Source organism: Mauremys reevesii, linkage group 2, assembly GCF_016161935.1.
Source record: "Mauremys reevesii isolate NIE-2019 linkage group 2, ASM1616193v1, whole genome shotgun sequence".
In the NCBI taxonomy this organism is placed as follows: Eukaryota; Metazoa; Chordata; order Testudines; family Geoemydidae; genus Mauremys; species Mauremys reevesii.
In genome coordinates this window covers 185,148,649-185,173,678 of record NC_052624.1, presented here as the reverse complement: position 1 = coordinate 185,173,678, position 25,030 = coordinate 185,148,649, and the positions used below count along the sequence as shown (strand labels likewise).

The following is a 25,030-nucleotide window of genomic DNA, read 5'->3' as shown; positions in this document are numbered from 1 at the left end:
TACAGTTTGCTCTATAATCAGATCAAGGCTACAGGTAGAAGTATGAATCAAACAGACACTGAAACTGCAATAGCTACTCTGCTGACTGATGGAAGCTTCACTTGAGCTCTTGTATTACGTCTCTGGAGACACTAATTCCCCTTCTGAGACTTTAAATTACAGAATTAAAAATGTCATTGTGGATTTACAGATACCCAACATTGTGAATTTACAGATACTAACTTGTTAGACCTTTAGTAAGCAAGAATGTGTTCAAGTAATTGCCATCTGGAAAGCTTTGAGGAAGCAGAGATGTGACCTAATATGTTCCTCCCCCCACCCCCAGTCAGTAAACCAGTCGTCAAATGTTGCTTTAGTTGGAGAAAATGGATGCAGTATATTACTGAAAATGCCAGTGCCTTTTAGTTGGACTGTTAGATGGCTGTGTTGGCCTTGTGTGGACTGCTGTTTAACCTTACTTAATTCAAATGTGGAAAAACATGCAGGAAGCCAACCTAGAGAGATAGAAACTAATTTGTGAAAAAGGAAAAGATGAAGGAAATTGTCTCAGAGAGAATATGGGGATAATACCCTACTAAGGAAGAGAAAGGAATCTATTAAGTTATTACCAGTTATCTCTAGGAGCAGAGCGGGTTTTTGTCAGTTCCTATCATCTAGTCCTCCAAGATATTTCCAGTCAACTTATGAGATATCCCCAGTACACCAAGTGATTTTAAACCTTGTCCACATAGAGTAATGTATTTGCACTGGTCTTAACTATTCAGGATGTAAATAATTAAATTAAAGGTTACAGTTCCAGTGTGCCATTACCAAAAGAGGGGCAGGGTGTGAGAATACGTGTTTCTGTCCAAAAAGTGTCAGTTTTTCTTCAGGACATCTGGTGCTCTGTAATCAGTTACAACTTAGTTATTTCTCCTCATCTTCCAAGCAAGGAGGGCTCCTCTTTCATTTATTTTTTTTAAATCACTCACACTTCACAATGTAGTGCCTGCAGGTGGAGCTGTTCAAAGAAATTCCCCAATGTCTTACATCAAGAGTGACCCGATATCAAGTGAAAAATCAGAACAGAGGGTGGAGGGTAATAGGCGTCTATATAAGACAAAGCCCTGAATATCGGGACTGTCTCTATAAAATTGGGACATCTGGTGACCCTACTTACATCTATGTGAAGAAGCAGGAGGTTCCTCTAATTTTTATCCCTCTTCTCACTCAGTGCCTCTTGCAGGAAGAGGATTTTTGAGTACAGGGGTCAATAGAAAACACAGCAGCATAACAAGCCCAGCAAAGATCAGAGGGACTCTTGCTTGTTGCCTAGCCGTGCACTAACACGCTGCCTCCCAGGCTGTGCAACAGTGTGGCAGGCAAGCCTTAAATTGGTTGGAATTTTAGCAACAGCAGCACATGGCAGTCTGGCATCCTTGAAGTTTTTTCTTTTCTGATTGGCATGAATTATGGTGTCCAGATGTGTCTTCCAGGAGAATGTCAGAGGGACAAGAATCCAATGGCACAGGACCCTTCAAGATCATAGATCAGGAATTCCCCCAAATGTTTCACCTTCATGACCCCATTTTGACCTTCTCTGTGTCCCATGGTGTGGTAGAAATTGCACATGTAATCTACAGTGTGACATCAGTGATAGATCAATACTGAGACTGTGTGCTGAATCCTGCTTCACATAAATATGTGCTCACAAATGGCACCATCAGTTTCAAGGCGCATGTTGAGAGTGCAGAATATTAATTCTCGACAGTGAACCAGAACTCCAGGAGAGAAATTGGGCATGTGTTCATCACAAGACTCAATCTCAGGAAATTTGGATGAGCTGTTTAATTTCAGCTGCTGGCAAATCCATGGCATCAAGCTTGAACTGAGAGGAGTTTTGCACGCAGTCATACTTTCTTGTCCAAATCAGGGGGGAAAGAATGCAAAACTGTTCATTCATCTGGTTGAGCTGCTCAGCCATCACCTCTGTGGGAGCCTGAATAATTTTGTTGTCAGCCAGGAATTTGCAGCACAGGCAGTTACATGCAATGATGCTTTATCAAGTACCAACAGAGTACTCAGGGTGGCATAAAAGATGATGTGGCCCCAGCCTTAAGGTGCTTAAAAGCCACTGCAGATTCCCATCTCAGAAAATGTTAGTACAGGCTCCTACCATTTCAGGCAGAGAGGTTGCTCCGTTAATAAGACTGCTGCCCACATATAAAGATCTTCTGAATTCAAGTCTCAAAATGGTGGCCTCCTGGAGTGGCATTTGTGGAGCAGGTCTGGACACGTTTGAGGGCAGACGGCTTCATCTTGCAGGCCAAATCTGGCCTGTCAGCCTGTGACCCATCTGCTGATGGCACAACCCCATTTGAGGTCACAACCCACCGTTTGGAAACCGCTGTCATAGATGCTTTTTGATTGTCTCCCTATATGAGGTAGTATCGGTAAGTAATCACAGGACCTTTAAACTACTCGAGTCCCTCATCTTCATGTATTTTCAGAGGAGCTATTTAGTGCCCGTTCAGGACCTGAGCATTCTATCAGGCATTCATGTTTCCAGTCCAGTTGCCCAAGGAAAGATTTCAGTTTGTATGTCTTCTGGAAACTCCAAGTATTTGCCCTCCAGCTCTAAGGAGAGCTCATGGGCTTTCTGATTTTGAAACTGTCCAAGTCTGGGCATTTCATGGGATTCTGATCTCAGTCCTCATGGTACTTGAAAGGACAAGAATCCCATTTTGTGTCTCAGCCAGGGATATATTAAGAGTTCCTTCTGAATGGGTCTGAGTTCTAACTTCCTGAAGGTCGAAGTCTGAGCATTAGGAGCCTTGTAACACATTCTGTACACTTCAGGACTTTTTTGCAGCACCCTCACATTTCCCAATTATTTAAAATTCTTCTCTGCAGGGATGCCATCAAGAGAAGTAGAATGACTGTTCCAAGTAATGTATTGTTTTTTTTAAACATATTGGAGGAGTCTTCGCCATACTTTTAATTTAAATATTTTTCCTGTTGGCAAGTACATGGGCAAAGAATAAATTTGGAGGCATTACCCATCCTGGGTTCTTTTATGTGCAGTTTTTTCCCACATGAGATGATTCTTAGGTCTGAACAACAACTTTGTCCCCAAAAACTATGGGTTTCACTTGAACCCACTCATTCATTTGCCTTTCTCATATTCTAAGCCCTCCTGCAACTAGGAAAATGTTCTACACTTTAAATGTGGTTAAATTAGGTTTATGCAAGACTAATCCTTGAAGAAAATCTGATCAGCACACAGTGCTTCAATCAAGTAATTACACTATCTGATTAACTGATCTTCAGTGCATTTCTTTTGTAATGTTTTAAAATAAAAGGGTTGTCTTTGTCTAATTTTACTTTTGGACTAAAGGTTTTTACAGTCTGTTTTCTTTCATTAAAATCCTTCACATAGTGGAAGTTCCCTAAGTGAAGTCTGGCTGTTTAGTTCTAGCAGTAGCTTCTCATGCTTCTAGCTCTGGAGGTTCCAGATTCAGTGTTCAGTATCAGCCAAGCTGACAGCAGTCACAATTTCACAATAAGCCAGAGTTCATGTTATTATCCAGTAATTCCTGTTGTTCTCTTCCACCTGTCACCCTACCACATTTGTTGACAGAGATCAAGTTCCCATTGTATGTTCTTTGCCCTGTCGACAAGGGAGTGCAGAGATTCAGATTTTTTGAAGGGAGCAACCTGTTAGTGAACCAGGCAGCTGAGACTTATTCAGGTCCCTATTCAATCCAGGGAATGGGTACCAGAGAGAGCATAGTAGCTAGCTGGAATAATTCATTGAGGTCTTGGAGCACTGTTCCTTTCCTGGATAACAGACTTGTTTTTGGTCATGAGAGTCAATATATCTAATGGGGTTTTCATAATTAAACTAGGATGAACAAATCAGCCCTATACTAGAGAGGAAAAGCTGCTGTCCTGGGCAGAGCAAAGTTTCCTATCTCAGTGTTCAGTGCCCACCAAGAGTCAAATTATCAGACTTATTATCACTGTTAGTTTGGTGGTCTGGTGATCAACCTCTTTGCATCTGGAAACAGTATATAAAGTGCCCTGTGGTCTCTGTCAGGACCTAGGGTATGAGGTGGAGAATGACCTCTTGCAACATTGGACAAGGTCCATGCTATGTCTTCTCATCTTTGCCACTGCTTCCTAGGACCATGCACAATATACGAAGGAGAGAGCATCAGTAATACTGTTTTGAGCCTTTTTCTAGCTGTAGAGACTATGGCTCTCAGATCTGGCTAACTTCACATTGGACCTTCCAATGTCTGTCTCATAGAGTAGGCCTGCTACTGCCCCCCCACCCCACCCTAATCCATCTAGGCCCAGATAGCTTCAAAACAGAGACTTAGCTAAAGTAACTGTCATTCTCATGGACCTTATTTAACTTACGCTACTGACTAGTGTAAAGTCCTTAGTTTAACCGCCATGTTAAAGTGGAACATAGCCTTGTATTCTTCCAGTAAGGTCTTAATCTCTGCGTATGAGTGTCCAAGCAGAAAAGTAAAGTTTCTGTAGTAAAATGTTATCAGCATGCTCAAGAAAGTGCTGTACAAATCCTAACATAAAAATAATTCCTTCAGGCAACAACCCTTAGTCCAGTCGCTCAAAGTCTTAGAGCATGACCGTGGAACCTCACTCTCTTCTGCATGACACTACCCAGATCAAACCTTCCTTTCCAATTAATAGAGCTCTTGATATCTACTATCTATAATCAGATGAGGTTCTTTCTCTGAGTTTTCTCTGAGACCCAATATTGTACTTTTAGTCAGACAAGCTGTCCTCACAACTGTCAATAGCACTCATTCATATGAAAGTTCAGATAATCTAAGCATCAAAGTCCAGTCCTTATGGTAGAGAAGTCATGTCTCCTGTGTGGGGATTTGCGCATCTGCATGGCTATCAATTCATAAGTTCACCAAAACTCTCTATATTGGTCAATCCTATTTATTAGCCAATGCCATGTTTTGGCAGAAGCCTTCTCCATATCTCAGTGGCAAGGGGAAGATGAAGATAATTATGTACTTTTATTTTGGAGTCCCATATTTAAGGGATCATCCTGCTTCCCACCTAAAATAAATGGCTGTAAAAATTCCATTGTAATGGATCTGTGGAGCTTTGCACGATGAAGAATAGGAACATTTATCCCTGCTTACCTGAAAATGTCCTTTCTTTGAGTAATAAGGTCTGCAGATCTTGGCCACTTTGAAGACAAATGGATCCTATAGAATAGAAATAGAAGTTGACATCCAAGGATTTGGGTTTGTGTTATTTGGGGGAATTTCCCATTTTCTGCAGTATGAGAAATTGTTTTCCCCTCAAAGTATAATTGACAGTCTGTAATTTAGGAAAATAGATTTGAATTATCCTGGCTGTAGAGGTTGTCTTGATTGAAAGGAACTTTAGGGGACAGGACATTGCTCTGCTGCCACTGACTGACAGTAGCCCTCAAGCTGCAACCCATTGTAACTACTCAAAAGGAAATTCCAATAAGTGCAAATAAATGTTTCTGTTCATTAATACACAGGGCTTCTAATATGAGCCAGCTTCTGGTACATTTTTGTAATAATGCATAATTCTTGCCCTGTGGCAAACAAGTTGTACAAGAATAATGGGTGCCATTAAATTATTCACAATTTTGCCTTTTGCCTAATTGTTACTGTAATAATACAACAACAAACTACTTGCAAATACCAGTCCTAATGACTTTAATGGTGACCACGGAGTAATACCATTTTATATTGTGCTGGTACAACTTTATAGAAGAATGTGTGCTTTCATTTTAATGCATAAATACTTCCTCAGGTTTGGAATGCTGGTGGAAATATGCATGTTCAAAACATCACTTTGAATATTCCTTTACTTACAGATGTGTGGTAAAACCTATTGAAGTAAAGTGAAGTGTGCTGCCTCAGCGCCATTTGTGTATTGCAGGTGGATATTAAGCATGAGTAAGCTGGCAACTTGGTGTGAGCGACTTAGATTTCTCATGTATTCTTGAAAAAAAGATATTACAGTCTCATACCCAGGAGTCCAGTTAAATTTACTGCAGGGTTTACAGCCATTACTGTACAGTGTTATAAACTGCAGCTATTCGGGTTGCTGCTCCAACTCATTTCATAATATGGTCCAAGTGCTTTCTCTGGTGTTTGCCAGTGGGATCTCCTCTAAATAACTTCTTATAACATTTTCAGATTGCTGTTTTTCCTTTTTTCAGCATGACAGCTGTTCTTGGTGTGGCGCCAATATGGCTTTAAGGTTTTTTCTTCACATAATTGCTTTTTCCTCTTAAGACAAAGTAGGAGCTCTATATGTATCCCTGTGTGTAAATTTTCTCTCTCTCTCTCTCAGTTCAGTTATTTCACATAGGTGAGAAGGGTAAATGGGATATAGCATCATGAATGATATATACAGTTCTCATTTTATTGCCAGTGCCTGAATTTTTCATAGTATAACTAAAACAGTTTTCAGTTTTTAAATAAACTGTTTCTAAGGGTTTACAAAAACTATTCCCTCCCCTGTCTCTCTCCCCCTCCCCCTCAAAAAAAAACCCCAAACAAAATAAGAAGCCACTGGGAAGAGATTTAAAGAGTAGATTTAAAATAATGTTTTCTTTGCATAAATCACACCCTGTATCACTTTGTGCTTTCTGTGATTTATTTCTTATTGCTCATATATATATAACAGCACAATGAGTGGCTTTTGGGGGGTGGTTACACACAGCATGAGAAGATACGTTGCAAAAAATTAGATTGTTTACATTCTGTCTACATTTGAGCAGAAATTAGTTGCTTCATTAGTAATCAAGTAACCATCAAAGGGCTTTTTTAAAAATAAATAACCTTTCTAGGATGTTAAGACACTAAAGTAATCAAAATTCAGAAAACGAGTAAAAATAGGAACTGAAAACTGGAATCTGCAAATATAATATAGCAAAATACTTGGTTTCATGAATTTATCCTAGAATTTTGGCCTAGATTCAGTACTCTGATCTGTTGAACAGTTGCACAATTTTTTTTCCTTTGTGAAGAATGTCTTTCCGATGAGTATTTGCCTTCCCCCGCTGCCCTTTTCCTTCCAGTCCTCACGTGCTCACTTTCGTTTGAGTCTGACAGTAGTAGTTTGTTTGTACCGTTTCCTATTTGGCATACTCAATATTTCCAATAATTCCCTTTTTTCTCCTAGGATTTTAAAATTGTATCTGGGATACAATGTGTACTTGAAGAGAAAGTATAGTTTAGCTAGAGGATTGAGCACAGGACTAACAGCCTGGACTAATTCTAGTAGACTTCTTCATATTCTTCCTGTTTCCTTGAGAGCATTATGTAACTTCTATTGATTACCTCTTTGTGATTTGATGGTTTAAATTAGAGGTAGTTCTGGTTACTGTTTTTGGTTGGAAGAATTTTTTATTTTGTCAGTGTAAACTAATTTACCATATTTGTTATGATAGGATATGACACTTGTGTGTGACTAGTTTAACTGTGGTGCACAGTAAATTGAGGGCGGCTTGCCATGGTTTCATTTTTAGCTCCTCACCATTTTGTTTTTTTCTGTATTGTCCTTCTGCTGTAACTCAGTCTGTGAACTAATTATAAGGCTCTGCATGGGAGTGACATTTTCAAAACATCACTGTATAATAACTTGTATCTGTCACTTACTTGTAATGCTGTTTTCTGCTTTCATTCTCACACTTGTAATTTCTTTTCTTTTATGTATTCCTTAAATGGATCATGGAGGAGGAGAGAGACATTGACTAACAGTAGAATTAAAGCCTGCAATGGCTCTTTATCTATTAACTTCAAGAATGCCACCCATTGGTTTTAATTGAGCTTATACATTCAGTGGTCTATAAAACAGATTCTCCTGTAAGTACTAGTCTGACACTTTGGTACTGAGGCTAGTCATCCAACTCGGATTCCATTCTCCTGGAGTAGCAATTCATTAAAAAAAATCAATTCTAGCTCAATTTGCTCATCTTGCTTTGAAACTAATTGGTAGTTTCTGAAACCTCATCACAAATTCCCAAGGATTCTATTTTCAATTTTTTTTCCAGTGTGAATAACTGCAGTTGGTTTTAATCATCATCAAAGCTAAACATATTTGGCTTTAAACATCATCTTAACTTGTGCACTAAATATAGTTGAGGTTTTTAGTAGATTTTATACTTGCAGAATTCTGCCTGCAAATACTGTGTAAACCCCCTCTGCCCACTTTGTTTTGGTACCACTTACTAATTTTCCTGATTATTTTTACCAGGAATAAAATAGATGTGCTGTATGACTGACCTATTTTTATTAATGGCATTAAGGAGAAACAACAACAAAAATCACAGCTATATATTTTTACAAAAGTATACAGTTTTGAGGATGATAATTTAGACAAACCAATGTGCAGATTAGTAGCCAGTTCTCTCAACTTATCTATAAAGATGGGTATATGGAAGTTATTTCTCAGCTTTCTTGGGTAAAATGTTTATACATCTTAAAAGAATAAATGTGCTTTAGAAGTGAGGCACAGGCTTGGCGTGAAAGGAAGAATTGTCCAGAAGACCTAGCTTCAGTTCCCTGTTTCCTGTGTGACCTTGGGCAAGTCACGTAGTGTCTCTGTGTCTTAGATGCCCATGTGTAAAATGGGGATAATTGGACTTCCTTACCTCACAGGGTATTGTGAGGATAAATACATTCAAGATTGTGGAGTGCTCAGATACTATGGTGATTGGAACAAGGTACGTACGTAAGATGCCTTACTTCTCAGTCCTATGTTCTATGTCTATTGTATATAGACTTAGACATTCTTAGAGGAGTTTTATGAAATGTACATAACATATTTACAAACTTGGGCACTTTATCCTACAATTTAGAAAGTAATCAGGTCCCAAAATGCTTTTTTTATTTGTAGGTATTTTTTCTTGCTTTCTCTAACAGCTGTTGGTCCTGCAATAGAGCATGTAATGTTTATTAAACAATGGATCATCCTCAAAATGTAGTTGACTTAGCAAAGGGGAAAAAATTAGAGATTTTGTAAAGTTTTTTTAAATCTAAAAGTTAACCTCATTGCTGGGTAGCACTTGATTCTTACCACCAACTTGAGTAGGACACTTATTCAGGGATGTTCTCAGTGTACTTAGGCACACTGCAAAAAAGTCTGGTGTAAATTATGGTATACGTAGCTATGCAATTAAATGTCTGTTCTCTGTACTGCAATATTCAATTTCTAAGGAGTCTTACAGGCATTTGATATTGTTCACGCATCATGTTGGAGTTGATACACTAGGCTTTTCTCCACTGCGCGCCAAAAAAAAAAAAAAGCCCATTGCCATCAACAGATACAGATGAATGAGTGTTAAACATGGTTTAACCGCACATATAGCTAAAGATAAACCTCATTCAGCACCTTGTCACAAAGTGTGGTTAAAACTTAATAGACTTTATGCTGAAATGCAATTTATCCTTGGCTGCACTTGCATTCAGCAGCAGGTCAGCTGCAGAAATACGTCAGTTTTGTAGTACATAAGAACTACCATACTAGATCAGCCCAATATCTGGCCCAGTATTCTGTCTCTAGCAGTGGTCACTACCAGAGCTTCAGGGAGAGTGTACAGAAGAAGGCAATTTTTGGAGAGAACAACCCCAGTCTTCCCTTCCTGTCTTCTGGCAGTCAGAGGTTTAGCCAGATTATTTTGGCTAATAGCCAGTGATGGACCTGTACTCCATGAACTTACCTAGTTCTTTTTTTAACCCAATTATACTTTTGGCCTTCAGAACATCCTCAGGGAATGAGTTACACAGGTTAATCGTGCGAAAAAGTGTTACCTCTTGTTTGCAATAATTATTCATTTCATCGCTTGACCTCTGGTTTTTGTATTGTGGGAAATATCACTACTACTCTCCACTTTTTCCACACCACTCATGATTTTCATAGACTTCTATCATATCACCCCTTCACTGTCTCTCTTCTAAGCTGAACAGCCCTGATCTTTTTGGTCTTTCCTCATATGGAAGCTGTTCCTTACCCTTAATCATCATTGTCCTTTTCTGAATTTTTCCCAGTTCCACTATATCCTTTTTGAGGAGAGATGAACAGACTAGGCTTTCCTGTGAAACCAATGCAAGAGATTTCTGTAATCTCAGGAAAGAATTAATACGGAAATGCTACCTAGATTAAGAGAGGTCATGCATTCAGTTAGGTTTGTGTATTAATAGCTGCCATGTGAGAGAAATGAAGTATCAAAGCAAATTGTTCTCTGTTATATTTGCCCTATGATTCTACCTCATTTTCAGTTCTGTACAAACTGAATTTTTAAGCACTTTTTTCATTAAATAGTAGGAGCAGCAAATGACTTTTAAACCTTTTATTTCTAAAAGTTTGATTATACAGGATCTGTTTCTTAAATCAAGTGATTTATATTTATGTTGCTAGAACTTCTGGAAAGCAGTGACTTGATATTCAGTGAAGATGCAAAGCAACACCATGAGCGTATATGTGCTGTAAAGATATTCCCTCCCCCCCCAAATCCTGTAAATTTGCTGCAGTTGGAATTATTAATTTTGATGTGAATACAAGGTACTACCAGACATTAATTTAACCATACATTCCTTTATTAAATCCAAAGTCCAAATGATATTTCTGTAATTGCTCTAAACATGTCTAAAAACCTAAGTAATAAACAATAAATCCATATAGTAAAAAACATTCATAAGCATTTGACCAAAATACTCTCAAATGGAGATACTCTATTCAAGAGATACAACACATTCATCCTGACTTGCTCCTGCGTGATCAGATAGGATCTTATAAATACTCCTAGCAAGTCTGCCTCTTTTATACAGTGCAACAAATAAGTTATGTCATGCTGACCGTTATTGTCTTAGCAAAAAAAGGGTTTGGACTGTTTGAGTGTCACCTCTTTCTTAGCCTTGGCTAAAACAAGATACGGCAGTTGGTCCTCCTCCTTTCAGATTATTTTAAAACTAGCTGCACCCAGCATTTCATCAACTTGGAGCATACTTAAATGATAGTAAGTATCCCTTTAGTTCTTGTGAACTAAAGTATTTTTCAAAAGCTAAGGAAGGTAATTGCTATGAAAACCTATAGCAGTTGTTAAGCTAACTGCACCTCTGGTCCTCCTGGTTTCATTAAGAGCATCCCCATTAGGTCTCAGGCCTCAAGCCTTCACCTTTTTCTTGGAGTGGAAACACAATTCTCCTATTCTGACCAGAGGCTGGTCTGTAGTCCCCTGGTACTAACAGTGATTATTTCAGCAAATCAGACCTAAGCTAAGACTCTGAAGTTCTGTGCCCACCAGGAGTATTAATAATGATATCCAGTCAATACCGGGTTTACAATAGCGCCACTGGCGCTGGGCCCACGGTCAAAAGGGGCCCCGGCCTTCTCTTCTCCACCCCCCACTACTGTGGTGTCAGAGAATCTTGACGCTGCCAGCTGCTGTGGCTCCGTGGCAGCCTCTGCTGGCAGCAGCCAGGCTCCTGTCCCGCCTCTTTCCCCAGCGTGCTACGTTCCCTCCCCCAGTCCCTGCTGCCGATCAGGGACTGGGGGAGGGAGGAGGAGGAGGAGGAGGGAGCCTCAGCATGCTCACAGCTCTGGGGAAGAGGAGAAGAGGCGGGGGTGAGGCCCTGGGGAAGGGGCTGGAATTGGGGCATACCCCCACCAGCCCCCTGCGTGTGAGCACCCCCACGACCCCAGCCTACACCCCCAGCCCCTGCCCACCCTGACTCCTGCACCCACACACACCCAGCCCCCTGAACGCCCCTCACATACCCCAAACCCCCTGCCCTGACTCCTGCATCCCCCCACACACACCCTGCATCCCCTGAAACACCTCCAGCCCCCTGTCCTGATCCCTGCACTCCCCTCACACCTCCCCAGCCCTGACTTCTGCATCCCTCACACACACACTCAACCCCTGCCCTGAAACCTGCACCCCCTCACACACCCTCAGCCCCCAGCCCTGACTCCTGCACCCCCTACATCCCCACCCCCATCCTGAGAACCAAACAGGAGCTGCCGCACATAAGCGCTCCACACTCCAACCTCCTGCCCCAACCCTAAGCTCCCTCCCTTGCCCTAGCTCCTGGCCAGACCCTGCATCCGAACATTTTTTTACAATATTTGGAAAGATCATTAAGTGGTCTGTCGAGACCCTCCGTGATTTTCAAGTGGTCTGTGGCAAAATAAGTTAGACTACAAGAACAATCAAGGTACCTCACTTTATTTTCATTTACTTGCTATTACTTTTAGGAAGAGGATGAAGAAAAGAATGAAAAACATGGGCAGGGGGAGATAAGAGAGAGAGTTCTTTTTCTTGGCTGGGTCCCAAGGAGAAACCCCAAAAATGAAGCTGAGCACAGGGTGAGGGACCCCACAAACTCTAAATCCACCACTGGCTGTCACGTCACCTGGGCTGGGGATACTGTCGGGGCCAGTGTAACCACTAGGGCATCAAGATTTGGGGGTGCCAAAAAGCGGTGCCCAAAACCTTTTTTTTACACTACAGTGGAGTTGCATCTTACATGGGGGTTAGGTTCTAAAGTCACCACGTAAGAGGAAAATCGCGTATTGTGAAAATTACCATACAGTATACACTAGAACAGGGGTCCTCAACCTACAGCAAGCATGCCAAAGGTGGCACACAAGCTGATTTTTTTTTTTTTTTTTTTTAATGGCAGGCTGTGGGTCCCGACTGCCGTTGAGCCTGCTGCCGGCCTGGGGTTCTGCTCACTTAGCTGGCAGCGGGCTGAGCAGGGCCAGCAGTGGGCCGGCTCCGGCCAGCCGGAGTCCCAGCCGCCTGCCCTGCTCAACCCACTGACGATCTGGGGTTCCAGCTGCCGGCCCCGTGCCAGCCAGGGTCTCAGCCACCGGCCCCGTTCAGCCTCCTGCCGGCCTTGGTGAATGGCAGGAGGCTGAGGGGAGTCACCGGCTGGGATCCCGGCTGGCAGCTGAGTGAACGGAACCCCTGGCCGGTAGCAGGCTCAGCGGTGGCTGGGACCCGCAGCCTGACATTTAAAAAAGAAAAAAAAAAAAAGCTTTTGTGCCACCTTTGGCACATGTGCCGTAGGTTGAGGACCCCTGTTCTTGTATATACTGTAGTTGATAGTAATTTTCACTATACACGATTTTTCCTCTTGCACACTTAGAACCTAACCCTCGCGTAAGATGTGACTCCACTGTATTCATTTTTGAAAAAGTATAATAAGCTATGCTCTGGGGGGGCAAGGTGGAAGTTTTGCCCAGGCTTTTCTGGCAGCCCTGTTGCCAGGTACCCAGTTTTAGACTGGAAACTCCAGTAGAAAACGGGACCTGAGTGTCCGGTTAGCAGTGCTGACTGGAAACTAAATGTTCGGTTATAGGTGTAACCACATTAGCCTCCGCTCCTCCCACTCCCAACACCCAACCCCAAAGGGCTGGAAGAGAACCTGTCCTCCTGCTGCGGGAGGAGGGGCAGCTCAGTGCAGAGAGAGACGGAGAAGGGGCTGGAACCAAGTAGGTACCTGCTCTATGTGGGCAGGGGCTGGGGGGGATCTTGTTTACCCCCTCCCCAGCCCTGCTGCGCTTGCAGTTTACCCCTGACCCCTCCCTTGCGCCAGAGACCAACCCTAGCTCCTGCCCCACTGTGCTTTTACCCCTGGCTCCTTTTACAATCATTCCCCGGGGGGCGGGGGAGGGGGGGCCACAAATATGTTTGGCACTGGGCCAACAAAAAGTTAATCCATCCCTGTATCCAGTAACCAAACAACCTTCTTAAAGCCAAGTATTATTTATTTAGAACAAAAGCATTTCAAAGAGAACAAATCCTAAAGCAATAAACCAGTCTAGACAGATGCCTGCCTTCCCTAAGGCTTACTAGTCCCCAGATTCAGGGAAGGCCCCAACTTCTTTAGACTTCTGCACAGAGAGACTCTGTATCAGCTTGTTCCCCTGGATGGCTCCTGAAAATTGACACCCACTTCACTTCCTGACAGTGGCTTTTTAACTGTTTATAGCCCTTTTGGTCTGTTGGTTCCCAGCACTGCAGAACAACTGTGTCACTTCTGCCTGTAGCCCTCAATGTTTGCTGGGAGGCTGCTTACCTGTAGCTCTTGTGATGTTTTCCTACTTTTCTCACAGTCCCCTATTAAGCTAGATCAGTATATTCATACAGGAAAGTCCTATACACAGTGTGCAATAACTTCACCTCATTAACCATATCACTTAGTGCTTATAAAATACATCTCCATAGCCATCGAAGCAGTGATATATTTCTCTGCAGCCTTGCAAAATTTTAACTGCTGTAGTAATCAGTTCTGTAGTTTAGTTGTATTGCGTTCAGAAAAAGGTTTTTATCTGAAAACTAAACTTAAGCTTTCAGGAAGGATATAAAATATTATACATAATTTTGCAAAGTGAGTGAGTTTTGTACCATGTGCCATCTGTTTGTCATAAGAAAATTTAAATTCTAATACCTCATACAGATATGTAATCTATATTTAGTACTGTACCAGACTTGTATCTATTAGGTATCTTTCTTTAGATTGTCATGGTACATTAGCTCTTTTGGTTTTGACAGAATCTTTATTTTCCACTGAGGCAGTTTTGTTAGGAAAACATTAATAAAATCAATTTTCTGAGATATTCATCTCATTAGTTCCTTGTTTGCTGTATCATGAACATAAGAATCACTGTATTAAGACAGAACTATCTTCATCAGTCAGACCAATGGCCAATGCTGGATATTTCTGAGGAAGATGTTAAAATACACTCTCTCCCCCTATTTATGCAATACTGTCAGATAGTTTATCCCTTAGCCAAGCTAATGGTCAGTTTCACTTTAAACAAGAGGGAAGTGGATGACTCTTGTAATTTTCCTAACTAGTCATATTCATTTAATGTGTTTTTTTTAATCTTACTAAGCTAGTAGGGGTACATAATTGAGTCTTTTTAAGGAACCTTTCCAAAGCTCTTTTCTTCATATTTACTATTCTGACTGGATATCCTGGTTATCCACATAAATGCATAATCTCGTTTTGAATCTTTCTAAGTTTTTGGCCTCGGTGACATCCTGTGGCAATGAGTTCCACAGTGTAATTTTGCATTGTGGGAAATGGCATTTCCTTTTATCAGTTTTAAATTTGCTATCTTTCAGTTCTGTTGAATGTGCCGTTAGTTTTGTGTTGAGACAAGGAGATTTCCCTTATGTGTGACATTTATTATTTTGTCTACTTTTCATCTTGTCCTTTCTAATTTGTTTGCTCTCTCTTCCAATCTTTTCAATCTTTTTTTTTTCCTATACCCCTAATCATCATCTTTTCATGTGGTACTTTCCAATGTTAGGAGACAGCATGCTGGACTAGGTGGCCCATGGTCTGATCTGACATGTCTATTCCCACATAACACAGTTTCTGCCTAATGTTGTAATGAAGACATTACTGGTGTGTGAGGTCACGTTTGGGTGCTGAAAATATGCATTATGGCTCTTTTACAGGTTTTGTTAGCAAGACGAGATGGGCCTTGGTAAACAAAATCTTTCAATGCAAAGATATTACAGCATAAGTGTACAAAAGGGTCTGTACAAAACAGGATTAATCAACGTACACTAGTTAACCTGTAAAATTTCACTTTGTGTAAAAGTCGCTCTACAAAAGGATAGGATAATGTGGGCTACTATCCTGTTCTATTACATTATGCAATGAATGCAGTAGCCTTATCTCTCATGTTTAAAGTTAAAGTTGCAGTCGCAGAGCCATAAATAATTGAATCGTAGCTGGCATCATTTGTCATACATTTTAAATGATTTTACTAATTCCAAAAATGGGTGTGGTCTCTTTACTTTTAGATTGTTGTGAGGCTGTCACTATTCCTCTTCTCTTACGCCTTCTGAGACCCCTTCTGTTCCTGGCAACATAAGTTGGGGAGAAGCAGCAGCAGAAAGTAGCATATGCAGCTGCTCTCTGAAATGCCAGTGGCTGTCTGGAATTTGTAATGTGGGGAAGTATGGAGCATCTGGGTTCTCCAATACTCATCTTTTAGGCAGGGCACTGGGAAGAAGCACTTCCTTTTCCTCTGAAGACCACAAATGGTGTGGGGGAGGGAGGGCTCCTAAAGAGGTCAGTGAAACTGCCCCACAGTGGTCCCTCTTACAAATCTGTGTGAACCCTATGATCTGCCTCTACATTCATCCTCTCTGTCTTGTCTTATCTGTACAACCTGCCAGGAGGAGCAATCAAACAAGGTCCTGAGTGTCTCAAGACCCTTCTCTTTTCCTCTCCCTTCTTCCTTCTAACCTGGCCTTTTCAGTAGATTTCTCTCCTCTGAAAAGTGGGGTGGGGGGAGAGTGTCAGAGAAGGAGAGAGAAACTTGTCCTTTTTTGCTTTCTCTGGGAAACAAAGGCAGGCACTTCTCTGGTTCTACAGGAGAGGAGTGGGAGGTAAGCATGCTGGTTTCACTGCATGATATTCTGCTCATCGCTCCGAGCTACACTTTTCATCCTCTCCTCTGCCTCACACATCTGGTCTGAGATCTCAGAAGGAAAAGTGTGTTACTACCTGAGTCTATATAAGAACTGCAGCCTGTTTTTTCTTCTGGCTATTGCATTTAGGTATTTATAATGTATCCATTACTATTAAAATTACTTTAGAAAAATCACAATGGCTTTTGTTGATCTTCCCACTAACACTCTTCTGAAGTGACACCAGCCACACTTAAAATAAGCAAAATAAATCAGGAAGCGCTCTCAGTGCAGTGTATCATCTCGTAGCGTTTGGTCTTAAGCATTCACACCTACTGTTTGGGACTTGAAAGAGAAATTATCCTGTAGGGAGATTCCTTGTCCTGTCCACAAAGGATGAAAGACAAGAGGCAATGGATGTCATTTAATTAGGCTGCAACTTAATTTGCTCAACATATCTGGGAATACCAACAATAAATTGAGAGTGCAGGTTGTCATTCTTTCCTCAATTGTTTTCACCTATGTGGGAGGGCTGCCATCAGCTCTTACTCTTCCCATCCTGGTCCCATCCAGACTAGGAGCATGTGCAAGGTGAGCAAGCAGGGGCACAAACTCCTCCAGGGCTGGGAGAATGAGCTCCTCCGGGAGAGGGCAGGAGATGACCCCTCCTCTGGCCCTGGATCCAGCTCCTCCGGCTGCCAGGAGAGAGTGAGCTCCTCTGCCTGTGGGGTGAAGGGAGAGAACCAGCTCCACTGGCCTTGGGGCTACGTGGGGAGAACTAGGGCCTCCGGCTGTGTGGGACACAAAGTGCCACTCCAAAAGCGGCCAAATTTTTATTCCTATGCATGCCCCTGACCCAGACCATTGCTGCGACCTTCCGGTCTCCCATCATATGAGGGTTAAGAGAGACTAAAAGGGGTGTGTCTCTCTATGCTGTACTGGATACACTGGTCTACAATTTTTGAGAAGGCCTCTGCTTCAGAGATAAAATGTGCTATTTATTATGTATTTTGATGTGCTGAATTCAAATATGACAATTAAAACAACTGATTGGCTACTGTTTCTAAGTTATTTAAGTTTTTACATTTGATGTCTATGTATATTGTGTAGATAGTAGAGTTTTAATCATAAATTGTAAACCTAGGTCTTTTCATGTGTTTATGGTTGCTTTACATGATAATATTTCACCTGTCCTGTTTATGTAACACTTTAAAAATCAGCAAAAGAGTTATATAAATAAAATTTATTATGAAACAAAAGGCAAAAAACTATTATGTACATAGTTTAGTCCTATTCGGTGTCTACTCGGTGCTTCTTGGCTTGTCTCTTGTATTCATTAAATGGAGCATCTCTTGTCACTGTCCAGCAATAGTCTGCAAGCATTGATGGGCTCCATTTGCCCTGATAGCGTTTCTCCATTGTTGCAATGTCCTGGTGAAATCGCTCTCTGTGCTCGTCGCTCACTGCTCCGCAGTTCGGTGGAAAAAAATCTAGATGAGAGTGCAAAAAATGTATCTTTAGTGACATGTTGCGACCAAGGCTTTTGTATGCCTTGAGGAGGTTTTCCACCAACAACCTGTAGTTGTCTGCCTTGTTGTTTCCAAGAAAATTTATTGCCACTAACCGGAAGGCTTTCCATGCCGTCTTTTCCTTGCCACGCAGTGCATGGTCAAATGCATCATCTCGAAGAAGTTCACAAATCTGAGGACCAACAAAGACACCTTCCTTTAACTTAGCTTCACTTAACCTTGGAAATTTTCCACGGAGGTACTCAAAAGCTGCTTGTGTTTTGTCAATGGCCTTGACAAAGTTCTTCATCAGACCCAGCTTGATGTGTAAGGGTGGTAACAAAATCTTCCTTGATTCAACAAGTGGTGGATGCTGAACACTTTTCCTCCCAAGCTCCAATGACTGTCGGAGAGGCCAATCTTTCTTGATGTAGTGGGAATCTCTTGCATGACTATCCCATTCACAGAGAAAACAGCAGTACTTTGTGTATCCAGTCTGCAGACCAAGCAAGAGAGCAACAACCTTCAAATCGCCACAAAGCTGCCACTGATGTTGGTCATAGTTTATGCACCTCCAAAGTTGTTTCATGTTGTCATAGGTTTCCTTCATATGGACTGCATGACCAACTGGAATTGATGGCAAAACATTGCCATTATGCAGTAAAACAGCTTAAGACTCGTCTTCGATGAATCAGTGAACAGTCTCCACTCATCTGGATCGTGAACGATGTTGAGGGCTGCCATCACACCGTTGATGTTGTTGCAGGCTACAAGATCACCTTCCATGAAGAAGAATGGGACAAGATCCTTTTGACGCTCACGGAACATGGAAACCCTAACATCACCTGCCAGGAGATTCCACTGCTGTAGTCTGGAGCCCAGCAGCTCTGCCTTACTCTTGGGTAGTTCCAAATCCCTGACAAGGTCATTCAGTTCACCTTGTGTTATGAGGTGTGGCTCAGAGGAGGAGGATGGGAGAAAATGTGGGTCCGGTGACATTGATGGTTCAGGACCAGAAGTTTCATCCTCTTCCTCGTCTGACTCAAGTGAGAATGATTCTGGTGCATCAGGAACCGGCAGTCCTTCTCCGTGGGGTACTGGGCGTATAGCTGATGGAATGTTTGGATAATGCACAGTCCACTTTTTCTTCTTTGACACACCTTTCCCAACTGGAGGCACCATGCAGAAGTAACAATTGCTGGTATGATCTGTTGGCTCTCTCCAAATCATTGGCACTGCAAAAGGCATAGATTTCCTTTTCCTGTTCAACCACTGGTGAAGATTTGTTGCACAAGTGTTGCAGCATATGTGTGGGGCCCACCTCTTGTCCTGATCTCCAATTTTGCAGCCAAAATAAAGGTGATAGGCTTTCTTAACCATAGTGGTTATACTGCGTTTTTGTGATGCAAAAGTCACTTCACCACAAACATAGCAGAAGTTATCTGCACTGTTCACACAAGTACGAGGCATCTCTGCTCACTTTGGCTAAACAAATGTGTCCCTCTGCAAAATCAAACACTGACAAATAAGAGAGCATGACACTGTATGATTTCTAGAGCTGATATAGGGCAATTTGTTCAGCAGAGTGATGTAAGCTTTGTTTATGATTGTATCATCCATGACTTCTAGGAATAACATGATGCAAGTCATATCATGTATGACGCAATACCAGCTTCAGATTGCATCATTCATTGTTTTGCCTAAAAAGCAAGTACTATCCAAACCCAGTCATAGATTTATTCATAGATCCAGTCAAAGATGTATTTTAGTCATTTCTGGTTTAAATTGAGATCCCTTCCCTTTATAACGCACTTATCCTCCGCTGTTCCCAAGTCAAGGGTCGTATATACTGACCCAATAGCATAACTTGAAAACTAGAGCCAATCAACAATTTTAAGCATCATTTTCGTTCTCAGTGACCCAGAATTAGTAAAGTTTGACTACATTTATTTCAGAAGCATTTTGGCTGTGGAGCAGTGATATTAGGAGCTCCAGCCCCCCTTTTTCTATCTTCCTTATGGGATGCCATCCTTTAAATCCACTTCCAACACCTGTTTGTCAGAGAACTATAACCCCTTTGTGAACATGTACAGGGGACACCTGCCACCTACTGAGTTGTGACATCTTGATCTAACCTCGTTACCTTCCCCCAACCTGCTGTGGGGAAGGCAAACAACCCCACCCCACCTCAGCCAATTTGGCATTCTCCCCACCCAAAAATAAAAGGTGACTAGCAGACGCCCACAGTAGATGATAAAAACCTGATTCTGTTGTGATCTATGGATGAGAGGGTGGATGCTATTGATCAGAGAGAGAGAGAGAGTGTGTGTTTCCTCTGGATAGCAGGAGTATAAATACCTTCCTCTTCCCCCAGTACATATGATGGGTCACTGTCCCTCTCTGGTCCAGCTATTTACTGTCCACTCAGGTAAGTCCATTCCCTTTTCCACTCCTTTGTAACCCAAATGCAGTAGGGAGCTTGAAGGAGTCCTGTCCCCTTTTTTTCCCCCCACCCTGCTGCCCAGGCAAAGAGTCACCACATTCAGTTGTGGTTGGCATGTATGGCCCAAATCAGAGGGACTGAATATAACAGAGCAGATTAACATGAATAATATGCAGTTTTGTATCATGGTTACTCCTGTTCTAAATTTCTCATAGAGCTCCACATAAAAATGAGTGTTATCCATGTGACCATAATAGACTGTACTGTAATCTCCCTTATTTTTTAAAAAAATCTTTAAATGGCATAATTGGGAAAAATGCATGTATGTGGCATTTTTCCAAATGGTCAGGCATTAAAACTATTTTTAAAAGTACACCAGATCCAAGAATCAGTGGATGGCTTTTTTAATCTTGCATGTCAACATTTTCAGACTTCAGAAATTTTGATTCCCTTTTCTGTTTTTTTTTTTTTTGTAAAAATGCCAAAGAGCTATGAGTTAGAATGCAATGTGGCAGAAGCAACCTCATTTGAAAGACATTCAATTGATTTTTGGGCTAAAATTAGTATGATTGGAGAACAAAAATGACCTAGACTGCTCTTTGAGGCTCTAACTAGTTAAGTCCCAGCATTTCTTTCAAGCATCAATAGCAAGTGGCCCTCTTTTGATCCACCGTCCACTGCTGCAAAATCCCTGTCCTTCCTCTTTGGGATTCATGAGGTATATATATTTTGTCACTCTGCATATACAAAGGCATTTTTGTCAGGTTAAGGAGGTGGGGGCATTCATAGCCTTTGAGAACAGGGTATGGGCATATTGCAAGTTGGGAGCAATTGTGCGGTTTGTCTTAGATGCATATTTTCAGACCTTAAAGCAGTGGTGTGTGTGTGTGGGCACGTGGTATAATTGATTTGTCTTCAGTTTATTTTATTGCTACTTTGGCAGCTGCTTTTGGCAGCATGAGTGATACTCTCCCACAGTGGAGACAAACTATTTCGGGGAGGGGGTTATGAACCTAGCTACGTTACTGCAATGATATTCGTACAAAATATGCCTGGTGAGCTACCATTTGAAAATTAACACAAGGGTCATAATATCATTGTACAATATATGTAACAATGCTGTATGTGAAATTATGGATACTCATTGATATTAGGCTTTAAAGTCCATGAATAAAAGGTATTTAAACCAGGCATGCGTGTCAAAAGGCATTGATAAACAGGTTTTCAACAAACAAAGGAAAGTGGCCACGACCTCAAACTAGTTGTGGCCAAATTCCATGGGTTATTCATTTATATTAGAGGTTATAGCAGGAATAGATAGTTTCCATAGTAGCAGCCACCAGCAGGGGAGGAACCAGTATGGAGCCTTATCCTCCAAACCTTATGGATCATTTACTCAGCCTGCATTAGTGAACTTTATCTGCTGGTATCCTTCAGAAGAATACATTTCAAAGAGATCTATAAAGAGAGGGGAAACCACCCCCTAAGTTATCCTTCACCTTCAGGAGACAAAGAAACCAAGCAATTTGATTTCTGTGATGGGTCCTGGTCAGACAAGGGTAAGAGACACCATCTTGAACAAAGACTGTATTTTGCTAGATTAAGTTTCAGGCTTTTAGATGTTTTTTTCACTTTTATTTGCTTATAACTGTCTCTACCTTTATTTCTTTTACTTGGTATCGCATAATCCTTGCTCTTCTGTTAATAAACTTGTTTTACTTTTAATCTAAACCAACCCACTGCTGTGTTTTGAATTTAAGTGATTAACTCTCGTTAAAGTAATAAGCTGTGCTTTGGTCTCTTTAAACACCAATGAACCACTTTACTTCCCTGAGTGTTCCAGGAGGGAGTGGAACACTTCAGGGCAGACATTTTTGGGGAAATTTGAGATTGGGGCTGTGTTGGGGTCACCTTGCAAGTAGTAACTTGCTGGTGGAGATAAGGCTGGGCCTGAGGTGTTGCAGACAGGCTTCTGGGGTCAGACCGCTGAACCAGGGCTGCATAGCACAGAGACACTCAAGGAACCACATGCTTGTCTGTTGGTGTTTATGTTGAGAGAGAGAGTAGGAGAGTGTGAAAGGCATCCGGGGTTATAGGGAGGCAGTGAGACCTCTTGCTGGTCACCAAAACATTACAGGGATGTTGGTTATCCTAACCCCACAGGAGGTAGGGTATTCCCCTTTTCCTTTGAATTTGGCATCACCCTGTCTTAACCAGAGAAGGGGGATTAGAAAGATCCAGGCATTTCTTTGAGGCCTGGCATTTGCCTCATACAGTAGCGCTGCAGCAGGTTGTGGCCTGGGTCAGTCTAGGGTGACCAGACAGCAAGTGTGAAAAATCAGGATGGGGGTGGGGGGTAATAGGAGCCTATATAAGAAAAAGACCCCATAATCAGGACTGTCCCTATAAAATCGGGACATCTGGTCACCCTAGGTCAGTCATGGGAATAAGATGACCCTGGTAGGCCTAAAAATACTAGCATGCTATGGATTTGAGCATTGAAAACGGTTAGGCCATTGATAGGCTGGAGGATCTGGGTCTTAACCCACCTCCTTTTTCACTGCTGCCAGGACATGTTGCTTTTTGAAGAAAATTTAAGGTTCAGTAGAGTTGCAGTCACTTGTCCCAAAGAACCCAACAGTCCTGCTTCCCTTCTCATTGCCCACTACCATTCGCATTGAGAAGTTAGTGTGTGGCAACACCACTACACCTTCTTACTCCTTCTCCACCTGTAGTTCAAATGCTTATTTTAAAAGTATGGAACCTCTTGCGGCATCTCAACACAGCACATGGAATTGTTTTGTTTTAATGTTTATTTCTGCAGCTGCAAACCTAGAATGAATAAGGGTATTTTAGACTAGCATAAAATCCATGCTAACTTCTTAGAAGCAAAAGACAAACTACTATTTAATTAGATGTATACATGTTTTGATAGACTTGCCTTCTTAAATGGCAAGCAAGTAGTCAGAATCTGATTGATTATAACAGTGTCTTCTGTATCTTCAGTTCCTGTCATACAGTATCATTTGGAAAAAAAACACCTTTTGCTAAAATTAGGTTTTTAAATAGGAGTGCCTGAAAAAAATATAAATTCTTATTAACTGAAGACATATTTAAATATGTTTTTGAACAAATGACCAGCTGTACATTGCTGTGGTGGTGCAAAGTTTGTCCCTTTAATTTCTAAAGAGTTTGCCCTTAGCAATAACATGGCTTCATGGCTGTTTCTATAGTATTCCTATACATTATTTTAAAAGTCATTTAAAATGGAATTGTATTGGTGGTGGTGGTTACTGTAGCTTAGAATGTATCATACTTGTGTGAATATAAACTTAGTTTAATCTGCATAAAAATGTTGTCAGTATTGTGGAAACCTTTAAAGACACTGAACTTCATATTTTTTAAGCAAAAAGAGCAAGAAAGCTGTTTATAAGACATTTTAAAATGGATAATTACAAGTTACAAGTGATATAATTAATAACTCAGTAGAGCACATACTGACTCTTGACCAATTGGCAGGTTGATGACATCTTAGGAGAAGGCAGTGATGATAGTGACAGTGAGAAAAAGAAGACAGAAGAGGAGGGAGAGAAACCACAGAGTAGTGCAACAGAATCGCTAGGAATGAAAATAGAAGAGAGGCCTGGATCATCATCATCCTCATCAAGTGAAAGGAGCTTAACAGGCAGTGTACCCAGGTATGAGTTCTTCAAATATAAGAATGGTTTTTATATCAGAAATTCAACAAAATGATATTTAAAATGGGATTCACTTATGCTTTATATCGTCTTCTAAAAACAAAGAGTTGGAGTCTTCTACAGAAAATCTTCATAAGAAATAAACGCAAGTTCCTCCCCAGCCATTGTGACCGAAGTTCCCTCTAAGCTGGGCAGCTGCCCAGCAGGCTATCAAGTGTTGTGCACTTCAGGTGTCCCTCCCGTCACTGCCATGATGCTCCTGCCCTCTGCCTTGGAGCTGCTCCCAGGAGCCTCCTGCTTGCTGTGCAGAGGGGGGGAGGTGATGCTGATGTCAGGGTGTCCCCATCGCCCTGCCTCTGTACCCCATCTCCACCACAGGGCTCAGGACGGAGGGAGCTTGCTGGCAGCTGCTGCTGTCTGAACAAGCTTATCTACTTAAAAGGGCAGTGTACTTTAAAGGGGCAAGCATGTCTGTCTGTGTGTGTCTCTCTCTCTCTGTCACCTCTCAATACATACTTGTGTTGTTGTTTGTTGTTGTTACATCTTGATACTACTTTCAAAGTGTGTTATTTTAGTTTTTTGACTGGTCTGTTCGTTTCATAATTTTTATTTCTCTCTTGCACTTAAATTTAATTTTTTGAGTCATGAGTTCTAAAATGCCTAACCTGTCCTGGCTGGAGTTAATTATCCCTATGGTAACTTTTTAAAAATATATATATAGCATATCTAGGTTTTTTATTTCTACTGGTGGTGTACATCCGCACATTACCACGAGATGGTGCACATAACAAAATTCATTCCACACATGAATGGAAAAAATTAGAGGGAACACCGAAAGTATAACTATCAACCAATTTTATGTTAAAACCAGAGTTAGCATTAAATCATAAACACAATAAAGGAATGCTAACAAGGTTGAATAGCC

General features: G+C 41.5%; 1 protein-coding gene across 5 annotated transcripts in view; it reads left to right on the top strand.

Moving 5' to 3' along the window:
* Nucleotides 1–25,030, top strand: part of CTDP1 (CTD phosphatase subunit 1) — a 181,441-nt gene that overhangs the window by 96,307 nt on the left and 60,104 nt on the right. For all 5 annotated transcript variants that reach the window (XM_039524376.1, XM_039524378.1, XM_039524374.1 and 2 more), the window contains exon 12: nucleotides 23,927–24,105. In XM_039524376.1, coding sequence (XP_039380310.1) covers nucleotides 23,927–24,105 — 179 coding nt within the window. The remainder of the gene's footprint in view (nucleotides 1–23,926; nucleotides 24,106–25,030) is intronic.